The following is a 26,016-nucleotide window of genomic DNA, read 5'->3' on the forward strand; positions in this document are numbered from 1 at the left end:
ATTCCTTAAAGAGGTGGGGTTTCAAATGTCTCCGGAAGGTGGTGAGTGACTCCGCTGTCCTGGCGTCGTGAGGGAGCTTGTTCCACCATTGGGGTGCCAGAGCAGCGAACAGTTTTGACTGGGCTGAGCGGGAGCTGTGCTTCCGCAGAGGAAGGGGAGCCAGCAGGCCAGAGGTGGATGAACGCAATGTCCTCGTTTGGGTGTAGGGACTGATCAGAGCCTGAAGGTACAGAGGTGCCGTTCCCCTCACTGCTCCATAGGCAAGCACCATGGTCTTGTAGCGGATGCGAGCTTCAACTGGAAGCCAGTGGAGTGTGCGGAGGAGGGGGGTGACGTGAGAGAACTTGGGAAGGTTGAACACCAGACGGGCTGCGGCATTCTGGATGAGTTGTAGGGGTTTAATGGCACAGGCATGACCTGTGTACATAGTCATTGAACACTGGTTACTTTAATAATGTTAACATACCGTTAACACCTTTCCTATTAATATCCTGTCCATACTATCTAGACACACCATTATATATACACTACCGTTCAAAAGTTTGGGGTCACTTAGAAATGTCCTTGTTTTCAAAAGAAAAGCACATTTTTTGTCCATTAAAATAACATTACATTTATCAGAAATACAGTGTAGACATTGTTAATGTTGTAAATGGCTATTGTAGCTGGAAAAAGCTGATTTTTAATGGAATATCTACACAGGCGTAGAGGCCCATTATCAGCAACCATCAGTCCTGTGTTCCAATGGCACGTTGTGTTTGCTAATCCAAGTTTATCATTTTAAAAGGCTAATTGATTATTAGAAAACCCTTTTGCAATTATGTTAGCACAGCTGAAAACTGTTGTGCTGATTAAAGCAGCAATAAAACTGGCCTTCTTGAGACTAGTTGAGTATCTGGAGCATCAGCAATTGTGGGTTTGATTACAGGCTCAAAATGGCCAGAAACAAATAACTTTCTTCTGACACTTGTCAGTCTATTATTGTTCTGAGAAATGAAGGCTATTGCATGTGAGAAATTGCCAAGAAACTGAAGATCTCGTACAACGCTGTGTACTACTCCCTTCACAGAACAGCGCAAACTGGCTCTAACCAGAATATAAAGAGGAGTGGGAGGCCCCGGTGCACAACCGAGCAAGAGGACAAATACATTAGAGTGTTTAGTTTGAGAAACAGACCCGCAAAACATTAAATAGTACCCGCAAAACACCAGTCTCAATGTCAACAGCGAAGAGGCGACTCCGGGATGCTGACCTTCTAGTCCGAGGTGCAAATAAGTCTAGTGTCGGTTCTTTTGCCCATCTTAATCTTTTATTTTATTGGCCAGCCTAAGATATGACTTATTCTTTTTCAAGAAGGCCAGTTTTATTGCTTCTTTAATCAGCACAACAGTTTTCAGTTTTGATAACATAATTGCAAAAAATGATAAACTTACAGCCCAGTACATCACTGGGGCCGAGCTCCCTGCCATCCAGGACCTCTATACAGGTGGAGTCAGTGGAAGGCCCAAAAAATGGTCAAAGACTCCAGCCACCCATGTCATGTTCTCTCTGCTATCGTACAGCAAGCGGTACCAGTGCACAAAGTCTGGAACCAACAGGACCCTGAACGGCTTCAGCCCTTAAGCCATAAGACTGCTAAACAAGGCTGCTAAATAGCTAATCAAATGGCTACCTGCATTGTCCCTTTTTTGAACTAACTCTCTTGCACTGACTATGCACACACACTGGACTCTACCCACACACTCACACATACATACACTTTTTGTTTTACGCACAAAACAATTTAGGCAACAGGGATCCCGGAGGGGATTGAACGTCTCTACTGAAACCTAGAAGCTTGATCTTAACATCTAGCCACTTACAGTGCATTCGGAAAGTATTCAGACCCCTTGACTTTTTCCACATTTTATTACGTTAAAGCCTTATTCTAAAATGGATGTGAAAAAAAGTATCCTCATCAATCTACACACAATAACCCATAATGACAAAAGCAAAAACAGATTTTTAGAATTTTTTGCAAAGGTATTAAAAATAAAAAACTGAAATACCTTATTTACATAAGTATTCAGACCCTTTGCTATGAGACTCGAAATTGAACTCAGGTGCATCCTGTTTACATTGATCATCTTTGAGATTTCTACAACTTGATTGGAGTCCACCTGTGGTAAATTCAATTGATTGGACATTATTTGGAAAGGCACACACCTGTCTATTTAAGGTCCCACAGTTGACAGTGCATGTCAGAGCAAAAACCAAGCCATGAGGTCAAAGGAAATGTCCGTAGAGCTCCGAGACAGGATTGTGTCGAGGCAGAATCTGGGGAAGGGTACCAAAAAATGTCTGCAGCATTGAAGGTCCCCAAGAACACAGTGGCCTCCATCATTCTTAAATGGAAGGGGTTTGGAACCACCAAGACTCTTCCTAGAGCTGGCCGCTCGGCCAAACTGAGCAATCGGGGGAGAAAGGCCTTGGTTAGGGAGGTGACCAAGAACGCACCCCATCCAACCTGACTGAACTTGAGAGGATCTGCAGAGAAGAATGGGAGAAACTCCCCAAATACAGGTGTGCCAAGCTTGTAGTGTCATACTCAAGAAGACTCAAGGCTGTAAATTGCTGCCAAAGGTGCTTCAACAAAGTACTGAGTAAAGGGTCTGAATACTTATGTAAATGTGATATTTAAGTTTTATGAAAACCAGTTTTTGCTTCGTTATTATGGGGTATTGTGTGGAGATTGATGAGGATTTGTATTTATTTAATCCATTTTAGAATAAGGCTGTAACGTAACAAAATGTGGAAAAAGTCAAGGGGTCTGAATACTTTCCGAATGCACTGTAGCTAGCAAGTTATCAAACCAAATGCATAGCTGGAGCCCTGAGCTGGATATCATTTATTTGACACATCTTAGATTTCTTATAGTTATACTTAACTTATAGTTATAAGCAGTGGCGTATGCACGCACCCCCGCTGTATTGAAATTCATATATCTGGTATTTCGAATGACCCCGGTATACTGTATAAACAGTAGATTGTACAAGCCTAGTACTGGTACTCCCTGTACTGTATATAGCCATGTTATTTTTACTCGTTTAGGGTAGAATGGCACCGACAGAGAGGGCTGCCTTGCTTCTAGCTCTAACTCGTTATTGTTATTTGTTATTCACTGTGTATTTATTCCTTGTGTCATTATTTCCAGGTTTATTTGATCTTCTTTTATACATTTACATTTACATTTTAGTCATTTAGCAGACGCTCTTATCCAGAGCGACTTACAGGAGCAATTAGGGTTAAGTGCCTTGCTCAAGGGCACATTTACGTCATTTAGCAGACGCTCTTATCCAGAGCGACTACAAATTGGTGCATTCACCCTATAGCCAGTGGGATAACCACTTTACAATTATACTATTTTTTAAAATTTTTTAATTTTTATTTTTTTTAAATCTTTATCTTTAACTGCATTGTTTGAAAAGGACCCGTAAGTAAGCTGTTAGTTTCACTGTTAGTCTAAAACTGTGGTTTACAAAGCATGTGACAAATATAATTTGATTTGATTTGACACTACCTCATTCAGTATGTTGGAGCTTTTTTCGATCCTCTCACCTAGAGGCAAACTGATGCTGCGGCTGCTAATTCAATTTAACAGTGAGAGATTACCAGACTTGACCCAACATGTTTCCTCTATTAATGACATCACATAGCGAAGGAACATTTGACTGGATAATCACTATTTTAAAAAACAGTCTAGAAAACCATTCAATAGAACAATTATAGTCTGGGCAAAAGTCAGTAGCATTGTTTATGTCTGCCTGGAGGTTATTGCCATAACCAAACCAAACACACAGATAATTTCTCTCTAAGGACACCATAAAGAATGTTAGCATCTGTCACGACAACCGTTTCACAAAAGACCCCGTTCCTGTTTCGATTCATAGACCTCCCATTCTGAGCTAGCGACCCCCATGGAGATACCATCTCCAACAGAGGGGGTGTAGACACCCTGTCTCCAGGAAACAAGGCGCACAACCAGGTGGGATCCCCCTATGTCAGTCTACACCAGAATAATGAAGACCTACAACACCAAACAAGGCAGCATCATTTAAGTGCAAATGTTTGTTGCAGCAACAATGTTCTCATCACGCCCAAGGCAATCATATTACAGAGAATCTATCATCCAGAAAAAAATATTGAGAGCGATTCCCTGTATTCAAGTACTTATTCATAGGTATTCTAGAGCACTTTTGCCATAAACAATATCTTACATAAATTGAAAGTGGTTGTCCAATCCATAAGTATTGTCTGTGTAAGTTAAGTGTAAGGGCTTCAGTGATAATTGCAACATTTGCACAACATGAGATCAATTGTTGAAGAACATTCATTCAAACGTTGCTCCAAGGCTAATCAAAGCCATTCCAAACACCATTGAACTTCACTTGAGACACTTTTCCCAATTAAGAAAGAAAACAGTTTTTCGTTTGAACACTAGATTCTACCTTGAAATGTTTTGTTTTAGAAGCAATAAGGTTGACTTAATACACTGTATACAATAATAGCCTCGTTGCTATGGCAATCTCACTTTATTCCAGGCTGAGGCGTTTTGAGTGCATCACCAGAGGTGGTTTCAGGCGTTGTGTTGGTTCTGAATAGCAAGCCTTGTGTTGTTAAGCCCTCTCACTACCAGTTTGACACATCTCCTTGAACATGTTAGAACATGAGCACCAAAGATGCTCTTTAGATGCTGCAGTTCTGAAACTCTGCTTGAGTGAGGGAGTTTATTTCAGAAGTGGTAGAGGGGCGCTTAAATGAGGTTGCTCCTCATTTTGTCAAGATTTGTATTGTTATCATACAAATGTAGCTAATGTTTCTGTAAAACATATGAAATGACAGAGTCAAGAGGACAACGAAACGACACAAAGTAGATCCTCTCAGAATAAAAACACTGATTGGAGCTATTTTATGCAACTCTTGAGCACCCTGTTCTAAGAGCACTCCGCAATTAACAGATTTGCAGTTAACTGCAAAGAGATAAACAGTAGTTTCCACTGTTGTTTCAATTCTTGCATCTCTTAAAGAGAGAGGGCCAAACATACAAAGGAAGACCCCAGAAATAGATAGGCCATCCAGATTAATTAGAGGTCATCACACAAATGGGGCACTATAGCGTTGTTGACCACTTAGAGCAGGCGTGTCAAACTCATTTTGCCCCGGGGGCCGCATTCGGTCTTCAACGAGGTCTGGAAGGCCTCACTGAAAATGGGTTATATTTCCTTGCCGTCAAAATGTTTAAAAAAAGTTTGTCCTCTATGCTCCCTGACTGTCTAGCTTTCATTTAGGTGATTATTAAGTTTCAATTTGTTTTGTCATGTGCACAAGTACAGTGAAATGCCTTTCTTTATTAGCAAGCTGGACACAGTCAAGAAACTGTATGAATGTAGGTCCATTATCACACAGTTTCAAAAAAAAATTGTCATTTTAAAGTACAGTGCCTTCAGAAAATGTTCACACCCCTCAACTTTTTTGTTGGGGCAAATCCAATACAACACATTACTGATTACCACTCTCCATATTTTTAAGCATAGTGGTGGCTGCATCATGTTATGAGTATGCTTGTAATCGTTAAGGAGTGGGGAGTTTTTCAGGATAAAAAATAAACAGAATGGAGCTAAGCACAGGCAAAATCCTAGAGGAAACCTGGTTCAGTCTGCTTTCCACCAGACACTGGGAGATTCATTCACCTTTCAGCAGGACAATAACCTAAAACACAAGGCCAAATCTACACTGGAGTTGCTTACCAAGAAGACATTGAATGTTCCTACGTGGCCGAGTTACAGTTTGACTTAAATCTACTTGAAAATATATGGCAAGACCTGAAAATTGTTATCTAGCAATGATCAACAACCAATTTGACAGAGCTTGAGGAATTTTGAAAAGAATAATGGGCAAATGTTGCACAATCTAGGTGTGAAAAGCTCTTAGAGACTTACTCAGAAAGACTCACAGCTATAACTGCTGCCAAAAGGTGCTTCTACAAAGTATTGACTCAGGGGTGTGAATATTTATGTAAATTAGATATTTCTGTATTAGCAAACATTTCTATAAACATGTTTTCACTTTGTCATTCTGGGATATTGTGTGTAGATGGGCGAGAAAAAAATATTTAATCAATTTTGAATTCAGGCTGTAACACAACAAAATGTAGAATAAGTCAAGGGGTATGAATAATTTGAGTTTTCCTACACAAAATTTTTTTAACACCTGCAGGCCGGATTGGACTCCTCACGGGCCAGATCCAGCCCTTGGGCAGTATGTTCGACACAGCGCGGAAGAAAGGAGGAGAAATAGAAGAAAAGTAGGTTATTCACTCAAAGCTTTACCTATGCTTCATTCCTGAAGTGATAGCTATCTTTCATAAAACCATGTGACACATTGTTTGTGCTACACACATGTGCTATACACGTGTTACATGCTAGGCCTATATGCTGTGGATATCCAGATTGATGTAACAAGTGCCACTTGTCCTTATCCCTTGCTCAAACAGCTAATATAATTAATTTTGTTCTGCTTTACATCATCCATTAAAAATGAGCAACCCATCAATATCCACAATGCCTATAGAAATAGAACAGAACGAGCCCTAACTTCAGTGATACAGCCTCCAGAGGACACCAGGGCCTTTGTTTGTGTGAGATGGAAAACTGCATCAGTGGCTTGTTTGTCATGTTTTTCACCTCATTGCTCATGTCCACTCTAATAAAAATTACTATTCAATCCAAGGGCAGTAAGAAACAATTAGTAGCCCCCTTATTGAGTTCTGAAAACAGAGAGAAAGGAAAATGCAAGGAGAGCAGAAAACACCCCACGTTGCTGCTCTGTTTGTGTGGGCTTGTATTACTATCCTCGTGGGTAATGGAAATCCCCAAATGTCCCCACAAGGATAGTAAAACAAGGAAAATTATCCCTCGTGGGGACATTTCCCACAAGAGCTATTTTGAGCTTAGGGGTTAGGTTTAGGGTTACAATTAGGGTTATAATTAGGGTTAGGGGTTAGATTTAGGGGTCATGATTATGTGTTAAGGTTAGGGAAAATAGGATTTTGAATGGAAATCAATTTTAGGTCCCCACAAGGATAGTAAAACATATGGTGTGTGTGGTGTTTGTGTGGGCTTGTATTACTTTGTTGTATTGTTTGTTTGTTTTTGTGTTTGTGCGGGGTCGGTGGGGAATTCGAGCGGAGGACGACCGTGAGGTCTAAACCTCCCTGCCAGAGGTTAGGAGATCCTTTTTCACCAGCTACAAATTACAGAGTACCAATTTAGCTTGGACGAAGTATTTTTACATCCCTCATTGGTAACCACATAAAGATGTAGGATCTTCATTTGATTACCGTGTTGCAGGATAACTTGCCTGCAATGCAGGAAATGTAAAACTTGTACTGTATTTGAGGTTTAAAAAGGCTTCTGAAGTATGTAATTTCCACTTTGAAATTTCAGACTTGATTTCCCTTACGGAAAATGTATCAACCCCTACAAAAATGTATATTTATAATTCACATTTCCTGTTGCTTCAGGACTATTTTCCTGCTGTAGCATCTGGCTCAAATTAAGATCCTACATTTGTAGTGGGTTGTTACCCACTGTCATTAGACTCGGTCTAGCATATACTTAAGCAGAGCAGCAGCTCTATTTGTATTTGTATTTATTATGGATCTCAATTAGCTGCTGCCAAGGCAGCAGCTACTCTTCCTGGGATCCAGCAAAATTAAGGCAGTTTATACCATTTTAAAAACATTACAATACATTCACATTGACATAATCGTTCCTGAATCATCTCCCTGTCTTGTAACTGTTATGGCTCTGCAACCAAACTCACAAAGCTGTCTACTCAATGCTGTTACAGCTCTTATAACTTATCTGTAGAGCTCTGAACAGCAGAATGTCATTTCATTCTGAGGGGATAGATAAGTGACAAACAGAATCAGCAGTAAGCAGACAGAGAGCTGGATGCCTGCCGACCAATCTATTATATTGTGTAGGGCTAAAGGCAAGCTGACTTTTGTATTTGTATTTATTAGGTAACCCCATTAGCTGCTGCCAAGGCAGCAGCTACTCTTCCTGGGGTCCAAACATAATAAAACACTTACATTACATATAAAACAAAATATAAAACAGTACATCATATAACGTTATTACACCACTACCTATCTACAATATAAAATGTTTAATACCACCAAACAACAATATCACAATGTATGCATATGCATGTGTCTATAGCTTTGTGTGTGTCTCTTCACAGTCCCTGTTGTTCCATAAGGTGTATTTTTACCTGTTTTAAAAAAATCTGATTCTACTGCTTGCATCAGTTACCTGATGTGGAATAGAGTTCCATGTAGTCATGGCTCTGTGTAGTACTGTGCGCCTCCCATAGTCTGTTCTGGACTTGGGGACTGTGAAGAGACCTCTGGTGGCATGTCTTGTGGGGTATGCATGGGTGTCTGAGCTGTGTGCCAGTATTCCAAACAGACAGCTTGGTACATTCAGCTTGTCTACACCTCTTACAAAAACAAGCAGTGATGAAGTCAATCTCTCTTCCACTCTAAGCCAGGAGAGACTGACATGCATGTCATTAATGTTAGCTCTCCGTGTACTTTTAAAGGCCAGCCGTGCTGCCCTGTTCTGAGCCAACTGCAATTTTCCCAAGTCCCTCTTTGTGGCACCTGACCACACTACTGAACAGTAGTCTAGGTGCGACAAAACGAGGGCCTGTAGGACCTGCCTTGTTGATAGTGTTGTTAAGAAGGCAGAGCAGCACTTAATTATGGACATACTTCTCCCCATCTTAGCTACTGTTGTATCAATATGCTTTGACCATGACAGTTTACAATCCAGGGTTACTCCAAACAGTTTAGTCATCTCAACTTGCTCAATTTCCACATTATTCATTACGAGATGTAGTTGAGGTTTAGGGTTTAGTGAATGATTTGACCCAAATACAATGCTTTTAGTTTTGGAAATATTTAGGACTAACTTATTCCTTGCCACCCATTCCGAAACTAACTGCAACTCTTTGTTAAGTGTTGCAGTTATTTCAGTTACTGTAGTAGCTGACGTGTATAGTGTTGAGTCATCCGCATACATAGACACACTGGCTTTACTCAAAGCCAGTGGCATGACATTAGTAAAGATGGAAAAAAGTAAGGGGCCTAGACAGCTGCCCTGGGGAATTCCTGATTCTACCTGGATTAAGTTTGAGAGGCTTCCATTAAAGAACACCCTCTGTGTTCTGTTAGACAAGTAACCTTTTATTCACATTATAGCAGGGGGTGTATTACCATAACACATACATTTTTCCAGCAGCAGACTATGATCGATAATGTCAAAAGCCGCACTGAAGTCTAACAAAACAGTCCCCACAATCTTTTCATCATCAATTTCTCTCAGCCAATCAGTCATTTGTGTAAGTGCTGTGCTTGTTGAATGTCCTTCTCTATAAGCATGATGAAAGTTTGTTGTCAATTTGTTTACTGTAAAATAGCATTGTATCTGGTCAAACACAATTTTTTCCAATAGTTTACCAAGGGTTGGTAACAGGCTAATTGGTCGGCTTTTGAGCCAGTAAAGGGGGCTTTACTATTCTTAGGTAGCGGAATGACTTTTGCTTCCCTCCAAACCTTGGGGCACACACATTCTAGTAGACTTAAATTGAAAATATGGCAAATAGGAGTGGCAATATTGTCCGCTATTATCCTCAGTAATTTTCCATCCGAGTTGTCAGACCCCGGTGGCTTGTCATTGTTAATAGACAACAATATTGTTTTAACCTCTTCCACACTCACTTTATGGAATTCAAAATTACAATGCTTGTCTTTCATAATTTGGTCAGATATACTTGGATGTGTAGTGTCAGCAATTGTTGCTGGCATGTCATGCCTAAATTTGCTAATCTTGCCAATGAAAAAAAGTATTAAAGTAGTTGGCAACATCAGTTGGTTTTGTGATGAATGAGCCATCTGATTCAATGAATGGTGGAGCTGAGTTTGCCTTTTTTCCCAAAATTTAATTTAAGGTGCTCCAAAGCTTTTTACTATCATTCTTTATGTAATTTATCCTTGTTTCATAGTGTTGTTTCTTCTTCTTTTTATTCAGTTTAGTCACATGATTTCTCAATTTGCAATACGTTTGCCAATCGGTTGTGCAGCCAGACTTATTTTCCATTCCTTTTGCCTCATCCCTCTCAACCATACCATTTTTCAGTTCCTCATCAATCCACAGGGATTTTTCCTGTACCCAAGAAAGCGAAGGTAACTGAACTAAATGACTATCGCCCCGTAGCACTCACTTCTGTCATCAAGAAGTGCTTTGAGAGGCTAGTTAAGGATCATATCACCTCCACCTTCCCGATACCCTAGACCCACTACAATTTGCATACCGACACAACAGATCCACAGATGACGCAATCGCCATCGCACTGCACACTGCCTTATCCCATCTGGACAAGAGGAATACCTACAGTGGGGGAAAAAAGTATTTGATCCCCTGCTGATTTTGTACGTTTGCCCACTGAAAAATAAATGATCAGTCTATAATTTTAATGGTAGGTTTATTTGAACAGTGAGAGACTGAATAACAACAACAAAAATCCAGAAAAACGTATGTCAAAAATGTTATAAATTGATTTGCATTTTAATGAGGTAAATAAATATTTGACCCCTCTGCAAAACATGACTTAGGACTTGGTGGCAAAACCCTTGTTGGCAATCACAGAGGTCAGACGTTTCTTGTAGTTGGCCACCAGGTTTGCAGATCTTCTCCAAGTCATTAAGGTTTTGAGGCTGACGTTTGGCAACTCGAACCTTCAGCTCCCTCCACAGATTTTCTATGGGATTAAGGTCTGGGACTGGCTAGGCCACTCCAGGACCTTAATGTGATTCTTCTCGAGCCACTCCTTTGTTGCCTTGGCCGTGTGTTTTGGGTCATTGTCATGCTGGAATACCCATCCACGACCCATCTTCAATGCCCTGGCTGAGGGAAGGAGGTTCTCACCCAAGATTTGACGGTACATGGCCCCGTCCATCATCCCTTTGATGCGGTGAAGTTGTCCTGTCCCCTTAGCAGAAAAACACTCCCAAAGCATAATGTTTCCACCTCCATGTTTGACGGTGGGGATGGTGTTCTTGGGGACATAGGGAGCATTCCTCCTCCTCCAAACACGCCGAGTTGAGTTGACGCCAAAGAGCTCCAATTTGATCTCATCTGACCACACCACTTTCACCCAGTTCTCCTCTGAATCATTCAGATGTTCATTGGCAAACTTCAGATGGGCATGTATATGTGCTTTCTTGAGCAGGGGAACCTTGCGGGCGCTGCAGGATTTCAGTCCTTCACGGCGTAGTGTGTTACCAATAATTTTCTTGGTGACTATGGTCCCAGCTGCCTTGAGATCATTGACAAGATCCTACCGTGTAGTTATTGGATGATTCCTCACCGTTCTCATGATCATTGCAACTCCACGAGGTGAGATCTTGCATGGAGCCCCAGGCCGAGGGAGATTGACAGTTCTTTTGTGTTTCTTCCATTTGCGAATAATCACACCAACTGTTGTCACCTTCTCACCAAGCTGCTTGGCGATGGTCTTGTAGCCCATTCCAGCCTTGTGTAGGTCTACAATCTTGTCCCTGACATCCTTGGAGAGCTCTTTGGTCTTGGTCATGGTGGAGAGTTTGGAATCTGATTGATTGATTGCTTCTGTGGACAGGTGTCTTTTATACAGGTAACAAACTGAGATTAGGAGCACTCCCTTTAAGAGTGTGCTCCTAATCTCAGCTCGTTACCTGTATAAAAGACACCTGGGAGCAAGAAATCTTTCTGATTGAGAGGGGGTCAAATACTTATTTCCCTCATTAAAATGCAAATCAATTTATAACATTTTTGACATGCGTTTTTCTGGATTTTTTTGTTGTTATTCTGTCTCTCACTGTTCAAATAAACCTACCATTAAAATGATAGACTGATCATTTCTTTGTCAGTGGGCAAACGTACAAAATCAGCAGGGGATCAAATACTTTTTTCCCTCACTGTATGTAAGAATGCTGTTCATTGACTACAGCTCAGCCTTCAACACCATAGTGCCCTCCAAGCTCATCACTAAGCTCACGCCCCAACAACACCTCCGGAGGCTGAAGAAATGTAGCTTGGCCCCTAAGACCCTCACAAACTGTATCACCACCTGGTACGGCAATTGCACCGTCCGCAACCACAGGGCTCTCCAGAGGGTGGTGCGGTCAGCCCAATGCATCACCGGGGGCACACTGCCTGCCTTTCAGGAAATCTACAGCACCCAGTGTCACAGGAAGGCCAATAAGATCATCAAGGTCCTCAGCCACCCGAGCCACGGCCAGTTCACCCCGTTACCATCTAGAAGGCGGAGACAGTACAGGTGCATCAAAGCTGGGACAGAGAGACTGATAAACAGCTTCTATCTCCAGGCCATCAGACTATTAAACAGTCACCACTAGCCGGCCTCCGCCCAGTATCCTGCCCTGAACTTTAGTCACTGTTCTAGCCAGCTACCACCTGGTACTACCCTGCACCTTAGAGACTGCTGGCGTATGTACATAGTCATTGAACACTGGTCACTTTAATAATGTTTACATACTGTTTTACCCACTTTATATGTATATACTGTATTCTAGCCATGGCTCATTCTATATAACTACTGCTGTACACACCTTTCTATTCATATACATTCCATACTGTCTATACACACCATCATATACATATATATTTATATTCTGGACTCTGACATTGCTTGTTCTGATATTTCTTGATTACTTTCTTTGAATTTTGGGGGACTTCTGTGTATTATTCTGTATTGTTAGATATTACTGCACTGTTGGAGCTAGAAACATAAGCATTTCGCTGCACCTGCAATAACATATGCAAAATATGTGTACGCGACCAATAAAATTAGATTTGAAGGGAACACAGTAGCTGGGGATCTGTGGCAGCAGACACTAAGGAGTCATATTAAAGTATTAAGAGAGCCTCTATATTCATCTCCTTCTGGACTGACTCACTTACTCACTCAACCTATAACAGTCTCCTCTCCTCTCCTCTCCTCTCCTCTCCTCTCCTCTCCTCTCCTCTCCTCTCCTCTCCTCTCCTCTCCTCTCCTCTCCTCTCCTCTCCTCTCCTCTCCTAGAAGTGGGTTTGCATGATCAAACATTCCGTTTTCCCAATTTGCTTGGGAGTGACACATTCGGTTCGTCATAACGGTAAACCAAATCATTAGTGAGGAGTTTGGCTCAGAGAAGGTCTGCTGAGGGTACTTACTTAATAAACCAGATACGTCTTTCACACAACTCCGACGGAGAGTCTTCAGAGCAGGCAGACTCAAACTTAAGAAGAGCAGAAAGATAACATTTAGGGGAACGAAAATTTTGTTGGCCGTGATTCACAGTGACAGAGCGTTTTGTATGAGAAAGAGCAGAGCTGCAAACAATTTTCATGAATGAACTTCAGTTCGTTGTGGGATGAAAAAAAGAAAGGCCAGGGTTTTTGTTATCCTTGAACACTCCACAAACAATTTCATTGATCTCTTATAAGAGAGAGAGAGCAGTCATGAGATGAAAGAATACAGACTGCACATTGACACACATGACACTCTCAGTGAGTAATGCCAAGTCTAAGGCAAGATACATGTACCACAGTGAACATTTTGCCAGCCTGACTGGGCCTACAAAACAACGTGTATGGCATTTCAAGAGGGAAACAGCTCAACTTTACTCTAGTCACAGTGCAGCCTAGCTTAATGCACGTCATGTGTTTGATGAAGCAGACCTGGGTTCAAATAGTATCTGGAATCTTCCAAATACTTTGAGTATTGGACAGGGGCATCAACACCTCAGCCCTGGTGTGGGTTATACCACCAAAGGAAAAAAATATAACCCGGAAAACAGCTCATCATTAGCCAGTTAAACAGAGTATATCGTAACGCCAGTCAACGTGTCTATGGTTAATTCTCGCAATTACAAGTGTGTTTGTGTGTTTGCATGTGTGTGTATGTGTGGGTGTGTGTGCACATGCGTGCACGTAGGTGAGTGTGTATTAACTAAGGGCTGGGCATTAGAACTCCTAGGACATTTTGCAGCCAGGTAAGGTTGTCAAACACTTAGGCAGGTAGAGACAGGCGACTGGGCTTTTAGTCAGAGTGATCGGCACACCTACATTCCTACTGCCTGACTGACTGCCCTCTCCAAGTTCGACTACATAGACAAATATCACTAAATGTGCACTTAACACTACAAAGGCCTTGGTGACCTTGGTAACAGTTCTTATTGGGAAAACAAATAAAAAATTGCAAATCACAAAGTGTACCTGTACCTGCCCTTATTAAGCGCTTAGGATCAGAAGGAAACAAAGCTTTGCTAAAGATGATATCAACACAAAGTACTTTAAGATGGAGGCCTAGTCTGATTTGTGGTTTATTCAGAGAATCAATTTACCAAGTACCGGTATGCATAACAAACTAAGAAGTGTTTCTCTGGAAAGTTTGATGCATCTTAACTCCTATAGCTACAGGTGTTTGTTTTGAATCTGAACTTCACTCAACTTTAATAAACTTTCATTCTTCACTCATAGCTTCTGGGGGTCTGAGAGGTGGATTTTGCTAAATGATGTAATCATTCTGTAATAATTAATGATCATCAATCATAACACTAGAACATGTGTCGTGTCATGCTAGGCATTTTGCGCAAACCCGTCTGATTCAGTTCACCATTGTAAAAGGAGTTATCTGCTAATGACTATGACAAGAACAAGACTTAATTTAGATTTTAACTAAACTGCATGGAGTACACAGCAAACACAGCTTCAACGCATTGGCACATCTCTATAGCTCATTGTTGCTTCTCTGTCTGCTTCTCTGAGTAACTCATCACATGCACACAATATCCTACACTGTCAACGTATAGAGAGCAGCACTAGGCTAGCTAACCTTTAAACACAGTACTTAAGTATCTCTCTCAGTTCCCCATCATTACAGTGTTTAAGCCCTCCTAATTTAGCCCTGGTTGGCGGCCAAAAGCATCTCCATGGCCCTTCACCACCGCTGACCGTTTTAATGCCTCCTGCTTTAAGCCGTGTCCCTTCGAGGCCAGAGGCATTAGCTATCATACATTTCCAACCACACTGGCTCTGTCTCTGGGAAACACAGAGCCACTACTGGATCAGACTGTATAGTACTGTACCAACCACCCATACTTTTTCTCATCAAACAGCTATTGTTAACTTATAGCCCTTTAACCAACAAGGCAAATTCATATGAGATAACAGGCAAGACCCTCATCTCATACAAATGACAAATCTCTAATGCAAAACGTTTTCAGTGGGGACTGTTCCATAGCTGAATAAGAACCAAAATGGATTTGAAATGCATTGTGGGAAAAGTAAATTAACAAAACACAAAAGCTAAAAGGAGAACTGTTTCTAACCTCTGGGTCCCGAAGCCTTGAAGTGCCACCTCAGCCTAAAGTTTCCTTTCCATGTGTTTTTCATTTGCCCTTTTTCCTTATAAAGCAGAATACCCCTGTTCCTGTTTACATTTGAGTAATTTAGCAGATGCTCTTATCCAGAGTAACTTAGAGGAGCAAAAGGGAGTTAAGTGCCTTGCTCAAGGGCACAGAGAGATTTTTCACCTAGTCAGCTCGGGATTTGAACCAGCGACCTTTCGGTTACTAGCCAAATGCTCTTAACCGCTAGGCTACCTGCAGCCCTGTTGAACTATAAAAGGGAACTTTTTTTGACAGAGTGGTTGAGAAGGGAGGGGTGGGGGTGGGGGGATGGGGGACTGTACAGAAGCAGGAGCACTAAGTGCTGGGAAATATATTCATCAATCTTACTGGGAATCTTACCTTGACCTTTGCTGCATTCTGCCAATGTCTCTATAGCAACCGACTGAGGCTTTTTATTCCTGCCCAGGGAATATTTGCCAGTCTCGCTCGGGTGTCGGGGCTGGAGTTCAAATTTACTGTTGGACGGTTGCTGCTGCTCCTTCCTCCTAAAGCGTCTGGCTATGAGCTGCCATAGGCTGGGCTCCTCCTGGGCTGGTTTAGTAGAGGAGGACAGTTTGGCTGGGTAGAGGGGCACCTCCATCACCTTGACTTTGCCCTGGCTGTGGTACTGAATTAACTGCATCCCTCCATCATCGTCCCTTTCGTAAGGGGGAGGCAGGGTCCTCCCGGTCAGGTAGGAGAAGGGCCGCGAGGGGAGAGATGTCTCCTGCTCAATACTTTTAGTGCGTGAGTGTTCCTCTGCTGTCACATCAGATATGTCCACTCTCTCCCGCGGCTGGTTCCTCCTGATCCGCAGACTGAGGCTCCGGCGTAAGGAGCTCAGGGTCTTCTTGGGGGCGTCTGGCTTGCTGCTGGGCTTGGAGCCTGGCTCTGGGGCTCCCTCCTTCTCCTTGTCCTGGGCTGGTCGGCTGAACAGCTTCCAGCGGCCGAATAGACCTCCCCCCTGGCTTCCTCCTTGGCTGTCCAGCTCTTCCTGAGACCCAGAGGCCTTCTTCCTCAGCTCCAACACAGTCATACTGACCGGTCTCTGTTTCCAGGTCTGCTGCCGGACCCTGGGGACCACCTTCTCCTCAGCCCCCGCCACCGTCCACTGAGGGAGCACCCCTGGCTTAAGGCCGTCCACCGCCCGCAGCTCTGCCCTCCTGGTCCAGCGCTGCTGGGGGGGACCGTCCAGAGACCTTGTAGCCCCCCTCCTGGAGGTCTGCTGGGAGTGGGACCCGGGCTCTGATAGGGCAGGGTTAAGGTTGGTGCCTGCTAGCATGCACACACTCCTGGGCCTGTCCTGTCTGTCCTGGTCGCTTAGCGAGCCTCGATGCTGCCTGGCTGTGGCTCCAAACATGCTCACCGCCCTCCTGTTGTGTGGAGCTGTACCGTCCTGGGATGGCCTCCTGCAGAGCACAGCCCGGAGTTGAGAGCTACCACCGGCCAGAACACCACCATGATGCCCAGGGAAAGGCCCTTCAGTCTGGGGAGAAACGTCCTGTCCCTGGATCTCTACCTGGGTCTTCTTTTGCTTTGGAGCTGCTGTGGCTGCCTTTACCTCTACTCCTACCGCTGCAGTCTCCCTGTCTGTCTGAGAAGGATGGGCTGCTGCTGGAGCTGCAGAGTTATTGGAGAGCTGTTGGAGTTGGAGAAACCGGTCCGTCTCCATATTTCTTCCTGCCTCCTCCTCCTCTACCTCCTCCTCCTCCTCCTCCTGCACTGCCTCCTCCCTCCTCCTCCCCACTCTGCCTGTACAGCTCAGGGAGGGCCACCTGCCAAGCTCCTGCCGTGCCGTGCCCAGCCTGAAGCGTCCCTCCCCCCCCAGCAGCGCCTGTGGCCCTGCCCTAGTGCTCCTGGCTGCAGGATGACTCTGCTCCAGGGAGGTGTGTCTGGCGGCCAAGCCCGCCCCCATCCCCACCCCCGAACCCACCTCCTCATGCCCCAAAGTTCCATTCAGGATGACAGAGATGTGGTACACTGTGGTCCTACCTCCTCCTGACTGGTGGGCTGTTACAGCTTTAGTTGTGGCACCGGGGATAGTCCGCTCCGTTTCCCGACTGTTCAGTAGTAGCATGGCACTACCCTGCACTCGCCCACACACACAGGCATGCACGAACTAGCCTAACTTACACGCACACACCTACATACACACAGTCGCAAAACAAACGCAATCTCACACTCCTCTCCCCGGTGTGGTGGTGTTTAGGGTTGCTCTCTGAGTCCTTCGCTTCCAGGCTGCATTCCAACCCCAGGCATAATCCTTCACCTTTGACATGGGGAAAGAAACTTCAAACAAGCTTGAGCAAAGCCTCTGTGCCACCTCCATAACCCTGCAGCCTTATACTCAGCATTCAGCAGCAGCACCGCAAAAGGCTGGATGGTGGCTGGCTGGTTGCATTCTCTCCTCTCCTCTACTTTCTTCTTCTACCTGTCCAACGTGAGGGTGAGCCACAGCTAAAACAGCCATTCCACTGTTTGCTTTGAAACAAACAAACACATGTTTGTCATACAGTCCCTGCGAGGCCATGAGCAACATATGAAAAACTGAGACATCCTTCTTGGCAAGTTGCGAGTTGTGAGCAATCCTTTTCTGCCTGCGGTGCAGACAAATCCCTTCATCTCTGAGCCCTTGCCTGCCGTGCGTAGCGTGAAGGAGTGTGTCTGTTTGAACTTTCCAGCAGCCTCCCAACCCCCGGGACTGTCAGAAAACAAGGACCGGACCCCAACGGGTTGGCCACTCGGCATTAAAACACACCGACTCCACTGAGCTGAGTTCCTCTACGGGATCTCTAGAGGGATTTCAGCCCCCAGAGAGTAAAATGGATGACAGTGAGTGAACAGTAAGAATAGGATCCAGAGAAGAGGGAGCTGAGCATCCACTGCTGCTGCAGCATTCAGAACAAACTGCTATGAAAGAGAACTTTGTGTCCCCAGAGCCTCCTCTCTCTGTCACTCTCTGAATTGATCCCTCCCTCCCTCTCCCTCAAGTTCTCTCTTGCAACCAAACAAGTGGGGATAGGGAAAACACAAAGGCAGAGATTTTCCCATGGCTTTCTATTGAAGGAGGGAGAGTGAGTGGAAGTACAAGCAGTTCTGGCTTCCACGTAGCCAAGTTTTAGACGCTACATAAAGCACTGCTAATCCTAGGGTCCTGCAAAGGCAGACCACATGGGTTGCACACATGTGGGTCGGATAGCTTTAAAGGGCAAGATTGGACAAATATGTTCTCCAGCTCGTTGTAAAAAACCTAAATGCAGAAAGTCGCCTAATTGGGTGAAAGTAAGATGAATCACAGTCACTGCTATAGTAATTGCCACCTAACCTGACAGCAATAATGGGCTACGGTTCCAGTGGATCGAACCCAGTGTTTACATACACATGCACTGACAAAAGCACACACACGCTCGCACATATGCACACACGCTCTCACACACTTAGTCACTCCAGGAATGACCAGACTATCATTTATGGCAGGCAGCAATTTATTTTTTACAGTGTTGTTAATTACTGAAATAATCTGATGAATTAGTTGATATGTAAAATGTCACCTCTACAAAACACCACTAAGTAATAATTACAAATCTGGCTTTGACGCCTTCCCAAAATATATAAATTAACCTTTTGAGAGGAACAATTATTAGCTCATAAGTCATTGTCAGTAACTGATTGGTTGGCTGCCGTAAATGGATGCATATTCAGCTTGTTATTTCAATGTCATTTCAGGCTCTAAAAGGAATTTCACTGGATAATCTGCCACATTCCAGCTCTATATTCAGCATTGGCAGAGCTTTGGTGTTAAATTAGGCATTGGTCAATCAAATGCCAACCACTCTGAATAATGGCACAACACAAAGCTGACCAACTGGGTCAAGCCCTAATTCCATATTCTTATCTACACGGGACACTGATGCAATTGATGATGTCGTCAAAAGCAGCGCCCCCATGTGGTTATAGAGAGAAACATGCTGTTAAGGGCCACTGGAAAATAGCCTCACTTGAGATGGAAATCTTTTCTAAGTAGGCTATAACTGCTAAATAAAGTACATCATTTTTTAACACTCCATACATGACACCAAAAAACGGAACAACATATTACGGTGTAGTAACACAATTATACCAGTAAAAACATTATATGAACATGTTTTTACATAATACTTTAGTAATTAGTCATCAGAGCACATGTAGAGAACCAGGGTTGTATGAGGCCATGATCCTGACAGGACATCTGGACAGATTACATCTGGCTGGCCCAATCAAAGCAGCACCCAGACAGCATGTGTCAACTGGATCATCCCAGCAAAAGGAAAACAGCCAACTTCTCTCTATACAGAACAACCTCAGGCCCTTGAAAGATTCAGAGACATATACATGTTCTCAAAATGGAGCACTGCTGTATTCAAAATAGTAGTAGCCTAATTTTCAAAAGGGCGACTTTATAGCTAACATCTTTAATCTATGTCTCCATCTAGGTGTTTAGCAAGTGTCTTATTTGCATAACAGGAGTAGATACTGAGTAGAGAATGAGTGATTTGAAGTGGTTGATGTTATCTCACACTCATACAGTACCACACCCACTGGCATGCCATTGTCTAGTACAGTTTATTGTGTTGAAGGGTAATAATCCTTCAAGGCATTCCAAGCATCTTTCCAGGAAGTCTGGGCTGTGGATACGGTCTTTCAGACAGGCTTCTCAAATAAGAAACCAGCCAAGGTTTTCTGATTTGGCCAGCTACAACACTTTATGAAAACTGCTCAAATACCAGCTAGCAAATAGAGTCATACTCCAGATGCATTGCTTTGAGAGCTTGCTGCTTCAACTGAGCTGTTAGTCATATCGATATGTGGACCTGCTGTGTAGTCAACAGGTGTGTTACCTGCATCCAGGTTTGTGTTACATGCATCCAGGTAGCCAGGGTTGGGAATAACCTGAGGCTCTTCAGCCAGTAGACAGTCCTCTTCGCTCCAGTGGATGTGGTGGTGCCTGGTCCGTCTGCGGCCCCCGAAACACAGCAGCATTGTCCCACACTTTCAAGAGGCACAACCTGACTTGACTTATTCCTTTAGCTCCTAGTGGACCAAAGGGCTCACAAGTCACAACCTAACCATACAGGCAAGCTGAGATGTTCAATCATCATCATCATCTTGTGGTTTTATTGCACTTCTTCCTCTCCTCTTTTCATTAATATTCTCTCTGTCCTCTCAGGTTAGTCCTTCGTATTTCAACTTCCAGTGTAAACTAAATCTGGATCCAAAATATAGTATTTGCCCGGTCCTGCGTATGATGTAGTCCCAGCAGACAGCTCTGGAGTGTTGTGGCTGTGTTCTAACACACTGACCTGGTCAGGAAGACACGGCCATGCGTCAGGTGTTGGGACGGGGAGCCGTTTCCTCCTCCTGGTAATCCTCTGAGCTGAGAAGGAGGAGTCTAAAGGCTCTGATTGGATTATTAGGCTGATCCTTGGGCCCATGGCCAGAATGGGACGTCCATTAATAAGCTCTGGTCAGCCATAGGATCTGGCTTTCAGTCTCAGTCCATTCCCTCCCGGCTGGGGTAACAGAGGAAGGATGTGTTGTCTCTCTCTCCTTCCCTCTATTGACTGACTGCTGCTACACACATTGTGGCCCCAGTCCTGTAACTTTATCTATATGGCAGTTGGGAGGAGGATTTCTGATAAACTGGCTCGACTGGCCATGTCTTGGGGTTTTCTGTGGGTGTGTGTGTGTGTGTGTGTGTGTGTGTGTGTGTGTGTGTGTGTGCATGTGTGTGTGTGTGTGTGTGGAGTGTTATCTAATCTGTGCTAGTCATTGTGACGTATACAGAGTGCATATGGGTAGCAGGGTAAAGCTCATGTTGTGCCTACATGTTGGCCTGAGGCTTTCCATTGTTCCTGTGTCACTTTCTAGCCCGAGGCAAGACTAACTTAAGGTTAAGACACCTCATAGACACTTAACACATAATAAACACAAAATATTGTTACAGTGTTATGATTACAAACAGCAATGCTTTTGTCAGTATTAGAAGTGGCGGTGGTAGAGGGTATGAGACCTCTAGAAAGTGTAGACTTACTTCAGAAGTAATGAAAGATGTAATACAAAATATATGACGTTTCATGATACACATCATCTCATAATGTTCTCCATAACTGTGCTAGGCCTAGGGAATTAACCGTTTAGACAGCCACATTAATTTAAATTACCAATGAGACAGAGGTAAAAGACAAAATATTGGTCTGGCAAACTAACTCCCTGAGAATAAATATTTAAATGCAGTCTGCAAGCTGTAGCTCCAATTAAATTATGGAATCTGTCAGAAATAAATTTTTCTCTCTAAAGGAATGTAGTTTCCACTGTAAACCAATGTGAGGAGGAGGACATTTGTTTGGGCTATCCTCAGGGAAATAGCATCTCCTGCATTTAATTCAGCACAGGTCTAATTAAATAGTTTATAGAAAAACTCATTATGGCCCTGTAATTAGTTTTTTCTCCTTCTCTCTCTTTTGCCTTCCTCGCTCGATTAAATTCAAATAGGGCCGATGTTATCCAACACTATTTGCCAGGCAGGATGCAGTACGTTTCCACCGGGGGGGTGGGGGGAGTCACATCACTCTGACTCCTGTTGGAACCAGTCTTCTTCTAGGGCAACTCTGCTGCTTGAGACGAATGTTCAAAGGCTTCTGTTCTGTATTGTATTGTTACGTAAGCTCACTTTTTAGTAGCCTACGTAGCGCTGCTCTGCCGTGGATTCAAATCTAGACTAGAGCATGCAGCCAGTTTTCAGAGAGTTGATTTGAGAGAGTCATGACGACAACAGAAGAGAAGCCAGAAGGTAGTACAGTGGTTTTAAATGAGGCCATTTAAGAACCTCAATGGAATTTGAAGCTGCCTGTGTACTATCACAGAGAAATCCTATTTTCTGGGAATAAAAGCTGTGAAGAGAACCCTCCTTACCCAGTATGAAAAAGTTCGAAAATGTATGCACTCATTACTACTGTAAGTCACTCTGAATAAGAGTCTGCTAAATGACTCAAATGTAAATGTTACCCAATAGTCAAAGGTTTCCACTGGGTGAAAGGATTGAACTGTTGCCAGTTTAGTCTTATGATCACATCTATCCATCTCATGTGGTGTGATACTCACTGAACACTTAAGCCGATCACATAAATTAATAAATGTGTCTAACACTTACACCATACAGTTTATCCCTCTACTACAGTAGGCTAGAACTCATAGGCAAAGCCTCATATGAACCAGCAGACAGAAAACATTCTGGTGGTTTCCTATAGTTACAGGCCATAGATGCTACAAATGTCTAGACCCGTAGTCTAGCAGATTGTATGACGTGTTTTCTCCTCGCGACCCTCAGTAATAGGAGGATTTGAGTCAGTGTTAAAACGACAGACACACGCTGTTCCTCTGACAACCAACAGCAGGCTGCAGCCTGGCCGGCCAGGAAAGGAGAGGAGAGGAGACAGTCCCTTACTCATCATGGCTATCAGTATTCAGCATCCCCATCAGCACCATTATCATGATCATCATTATTAGACCCAGAGGTACTACGTACGTACAGACCAGTGGAGGCTGCTGAGGGGAGAACAGCTCAATGGAATGGTATCAAACGTGGTTTCCTTGTGGTTGATGCTATTCCACTGACTCCATTCCAGCCATTACTACGAGCTGCCCTCCCTCAGCAGCCTCCAATGGTACAGATGTTGATCCCTCAAGCACTTTGTCTCTAGGTATTGATGACTGACCTCACACACCTGCACAGTGGTAGGCTGACTACTAATGGAACACACATCCCAATTCTCTCAATTTCAGAACTACAGAAACACCATTTTATCTGCTTTGTAGTCTCGTCCTCTAGCCTGCACAGTCTGTGGTAGCACCCAAAGGGGAAAAGGTTATCTGCTTTGTGCCAGCAAATACGCATACATGTCCTTCCAATTCAATAAAACTGTATGTAGTATTGTAGTGTGTGTACCTGAGTTACAGGTTGTCAATAGTATGTCAGCATTATTACATTGTGTGAATGACTCACGAGGACTCATGAGATCAAGCATCAGTATGGCTTAAAAAAAAAAAGGGTTCTTTGAGCTCATGTTTCAAATAAAATTCAAATGTGTGTGTGTTATGACAACATGTATAACTCTCAGGATAAGTTCACAATTAAAGATCTTTACAATATGAATGAACCCGAGCCATCATAGCAGAGCTCCACAGGTTGAAGTCATCAGATCAGAGACTAAAAGGTGGCAGCCATGATGCACAGGATGCTGAGTGACACTGTAGCTTATGCCTACCCATACCATAACCCCACCTCCATTATGGGGCACTCTTTTCACAACGTTGACATCAGCAAACCACTCGCCCACACAACGCCATACACGTGGTCTGCGGTTGTTAGGCCGATTGGACGTACTGCCAAATACTCTAAAACAACGGAGGAGGCTTATGGTAGAGAAATTAACATTCCATTTTCTGGCAGCAGCTCTGGTGGACATTCCTGCAGTCAGCATGCCAATTGCACGCTCCCTCAAAACTTAGACATCTGTGGCATTGTGTTGTGTGACAAAACTGAACATTTTGGAGTGGCCTTTTATTGTCCCCAGCACAAGGTGCACCTGTGTAATGATAATTCTGTTTAACCTGCTTCTTGATATGCCACACCTGTCAGGTGGATGGATTATCTTGGCAAAGGAGACATGCTCACTAACAGGGATGTAAACAAATGTATGCACAATATTTGAGAGAAATAAGCTTTTTGTGCATATTGAACATTTCTAGGATCTTTTATTTCAGCTCATGAAACATGGGACCAACACTTTACATGTTGCGTTTATATTTTTGTTCAGTGTATAAATCACTAATGTTTTCTACGGCTACAGGGTCATCATCCAAGCAACCAACATCAGAGAGCACTGTTCCCTGATTTCAGATTCAAGCCTCATTGATGTAACAATCGACTGACAGGCACCTGAAATGAGAGCATGGGGACTGGAGAGAGAGGCACAGGGATGTGTATTAATCAAACAGAGTTTGAGCATGGCCCAGCGTGATATTAGTGAGTGTGATATTAGGGGAGGGGAGTTCCCCCTGGGACCTTCTTCACTTCCTGTGCGTGTGCGCGTGTGTGTGTGTGATGATTCAGCTCTGCATGACTCAGTGCCCCATGTCAATCTGGCCAGCATGTGATATGTCCATCTCAGCCCAGATGATCGACAGCTCTGAAAACAGCCAATCCCGTGAAGATCTCCCCAGACAGCTCCAGAAGGGAACATCCCACCTGCCTCTGAACATTGCATTTTCTCTCCTTAAATTATGTTATTAATATTTTACTCTGCATCTCGACTTTCCCAGAGAAGACTCATTTATGTTTCCTCGAGCATCACTGAGTATCTCTCACAACTTTGACCTTGATCTGATGCTGTGATGAAAGCCAAGAATCCGCCAATCAGTGCATTCAGAGTGTGTATGTGTGCCTCCTAGGCTTGGGCGATATACAGTTTATACTGTATACCATGGGGCGGGGGGGGGGGAACCCCTGACTCATTGCTACGACACTGCTTATAAACTAACTATAAGTTAAGTATAACTATAAGAAATCTAAGATGTGTCAAATTATTTATATCCAGCAAAGGGCTCCAGCTATGCATTTGGTTTGCTAACTTGCTAGCTAAGTGGCTTGACGTCAAGATCAGGCTTCTTGGTTACAGCAGAGACATTCAATCCCCTCCTGGATCAAGATCCCTGTTGACTAAATTGTTTTGTCTGTCAAAAATTCATTTAAAAAACCCCACATCTAATTAAAAATATCTGAATATATTCAGATGACACAGCAAGCACAGAGTGGTGGTGTGATGGTTTTGAAGAGGGAGTTTGGGTGCTGAGTCAAGGCCCCCACCTATGCATCCATCCGCTCATGCACAGTACTCATATACTCACTCACTCACTCACAGAAATACTATATATATATTTTTTAAATAGCATCCCTCATGTGCACTTCCGGTAATACCGTATACCCCGGTATGGTACAGAAATGGTATGACGGTATGAAAATCTGGATAACGGTCAACCCTAGTGCCTCCTCCTCATCTTTCTCACTACACTACAGCAATACGTGTACCACACATTACACACACACACACACACTGAAAATCCACAACACGCAACACACACAGAGTAGAGCCAACAATTCCCTGCCCACCCACACAAACCCACCCACCCACGCACGCATACTACACACACAGCAACAAAATACATTTATCCTAACCAACAACCCAATCTAGAGATAATAACCGAGCTGTGTCATTGATTGCACACTGTCAATTTAAAAATCTATTATCAAATCTTATTAGAATCATGTCCGTTGTGCATTTACACAGAATTAATGCAGGCCCACGAATAAGTCAAAAGACTGACAGAGACAGACACACACAGTAGAAGGGGGCTACAGAGCCAGGAAAGTTTATTAT

General features: G+C 43.5%; 1 protein-coding gene across 2 annotated transcripts in view; it reads right to left on the bottom strand.

Moving 5' to 3' along the window:
• Positions 1-26,016, bottom strand: part of LOC311150437 (arf-GAP with GTPase, ANK repeat and PH domain-containing protein 3-like) — a 217,243-nt gene that overhangs the window by 116,862 nt on the left and 74,365 nt on the right. Inside the window, exon 1 of one of the 2 annotated variants that reach the window (XM_084187923.1) lies at positions 15,902-17,131. The exons of the other annotated variant lie outside the window; for it this stretch is intronic. Within the exon in view, the coding sequence (XP_084044049.1) occupies positions 15,902-16,901 (1,000 nt within the window). The 5' untranslated portion in view covers positions 16,902-17,131. Of the gene's footprint in view, positions 1-15,901; positions 17,132-26,016 lie in introns of those variants that run through there. 2 annotated transcript variants of the gene reach the window in all.

The sequence above is a fragment of the Coregonus lavaretus genome (assembly GCF_964263955.1).
Source record: "Coregonus lavaretus genome assembly, chromosome: 23".
Classification (NCBI taxonomy): domain Eukaryota; kingdom Metazoa; phylum Chordata; class Actinopteri; order Salmoniformes; family Salmonidae; genus Coregonus; species Coregonus lavaretus.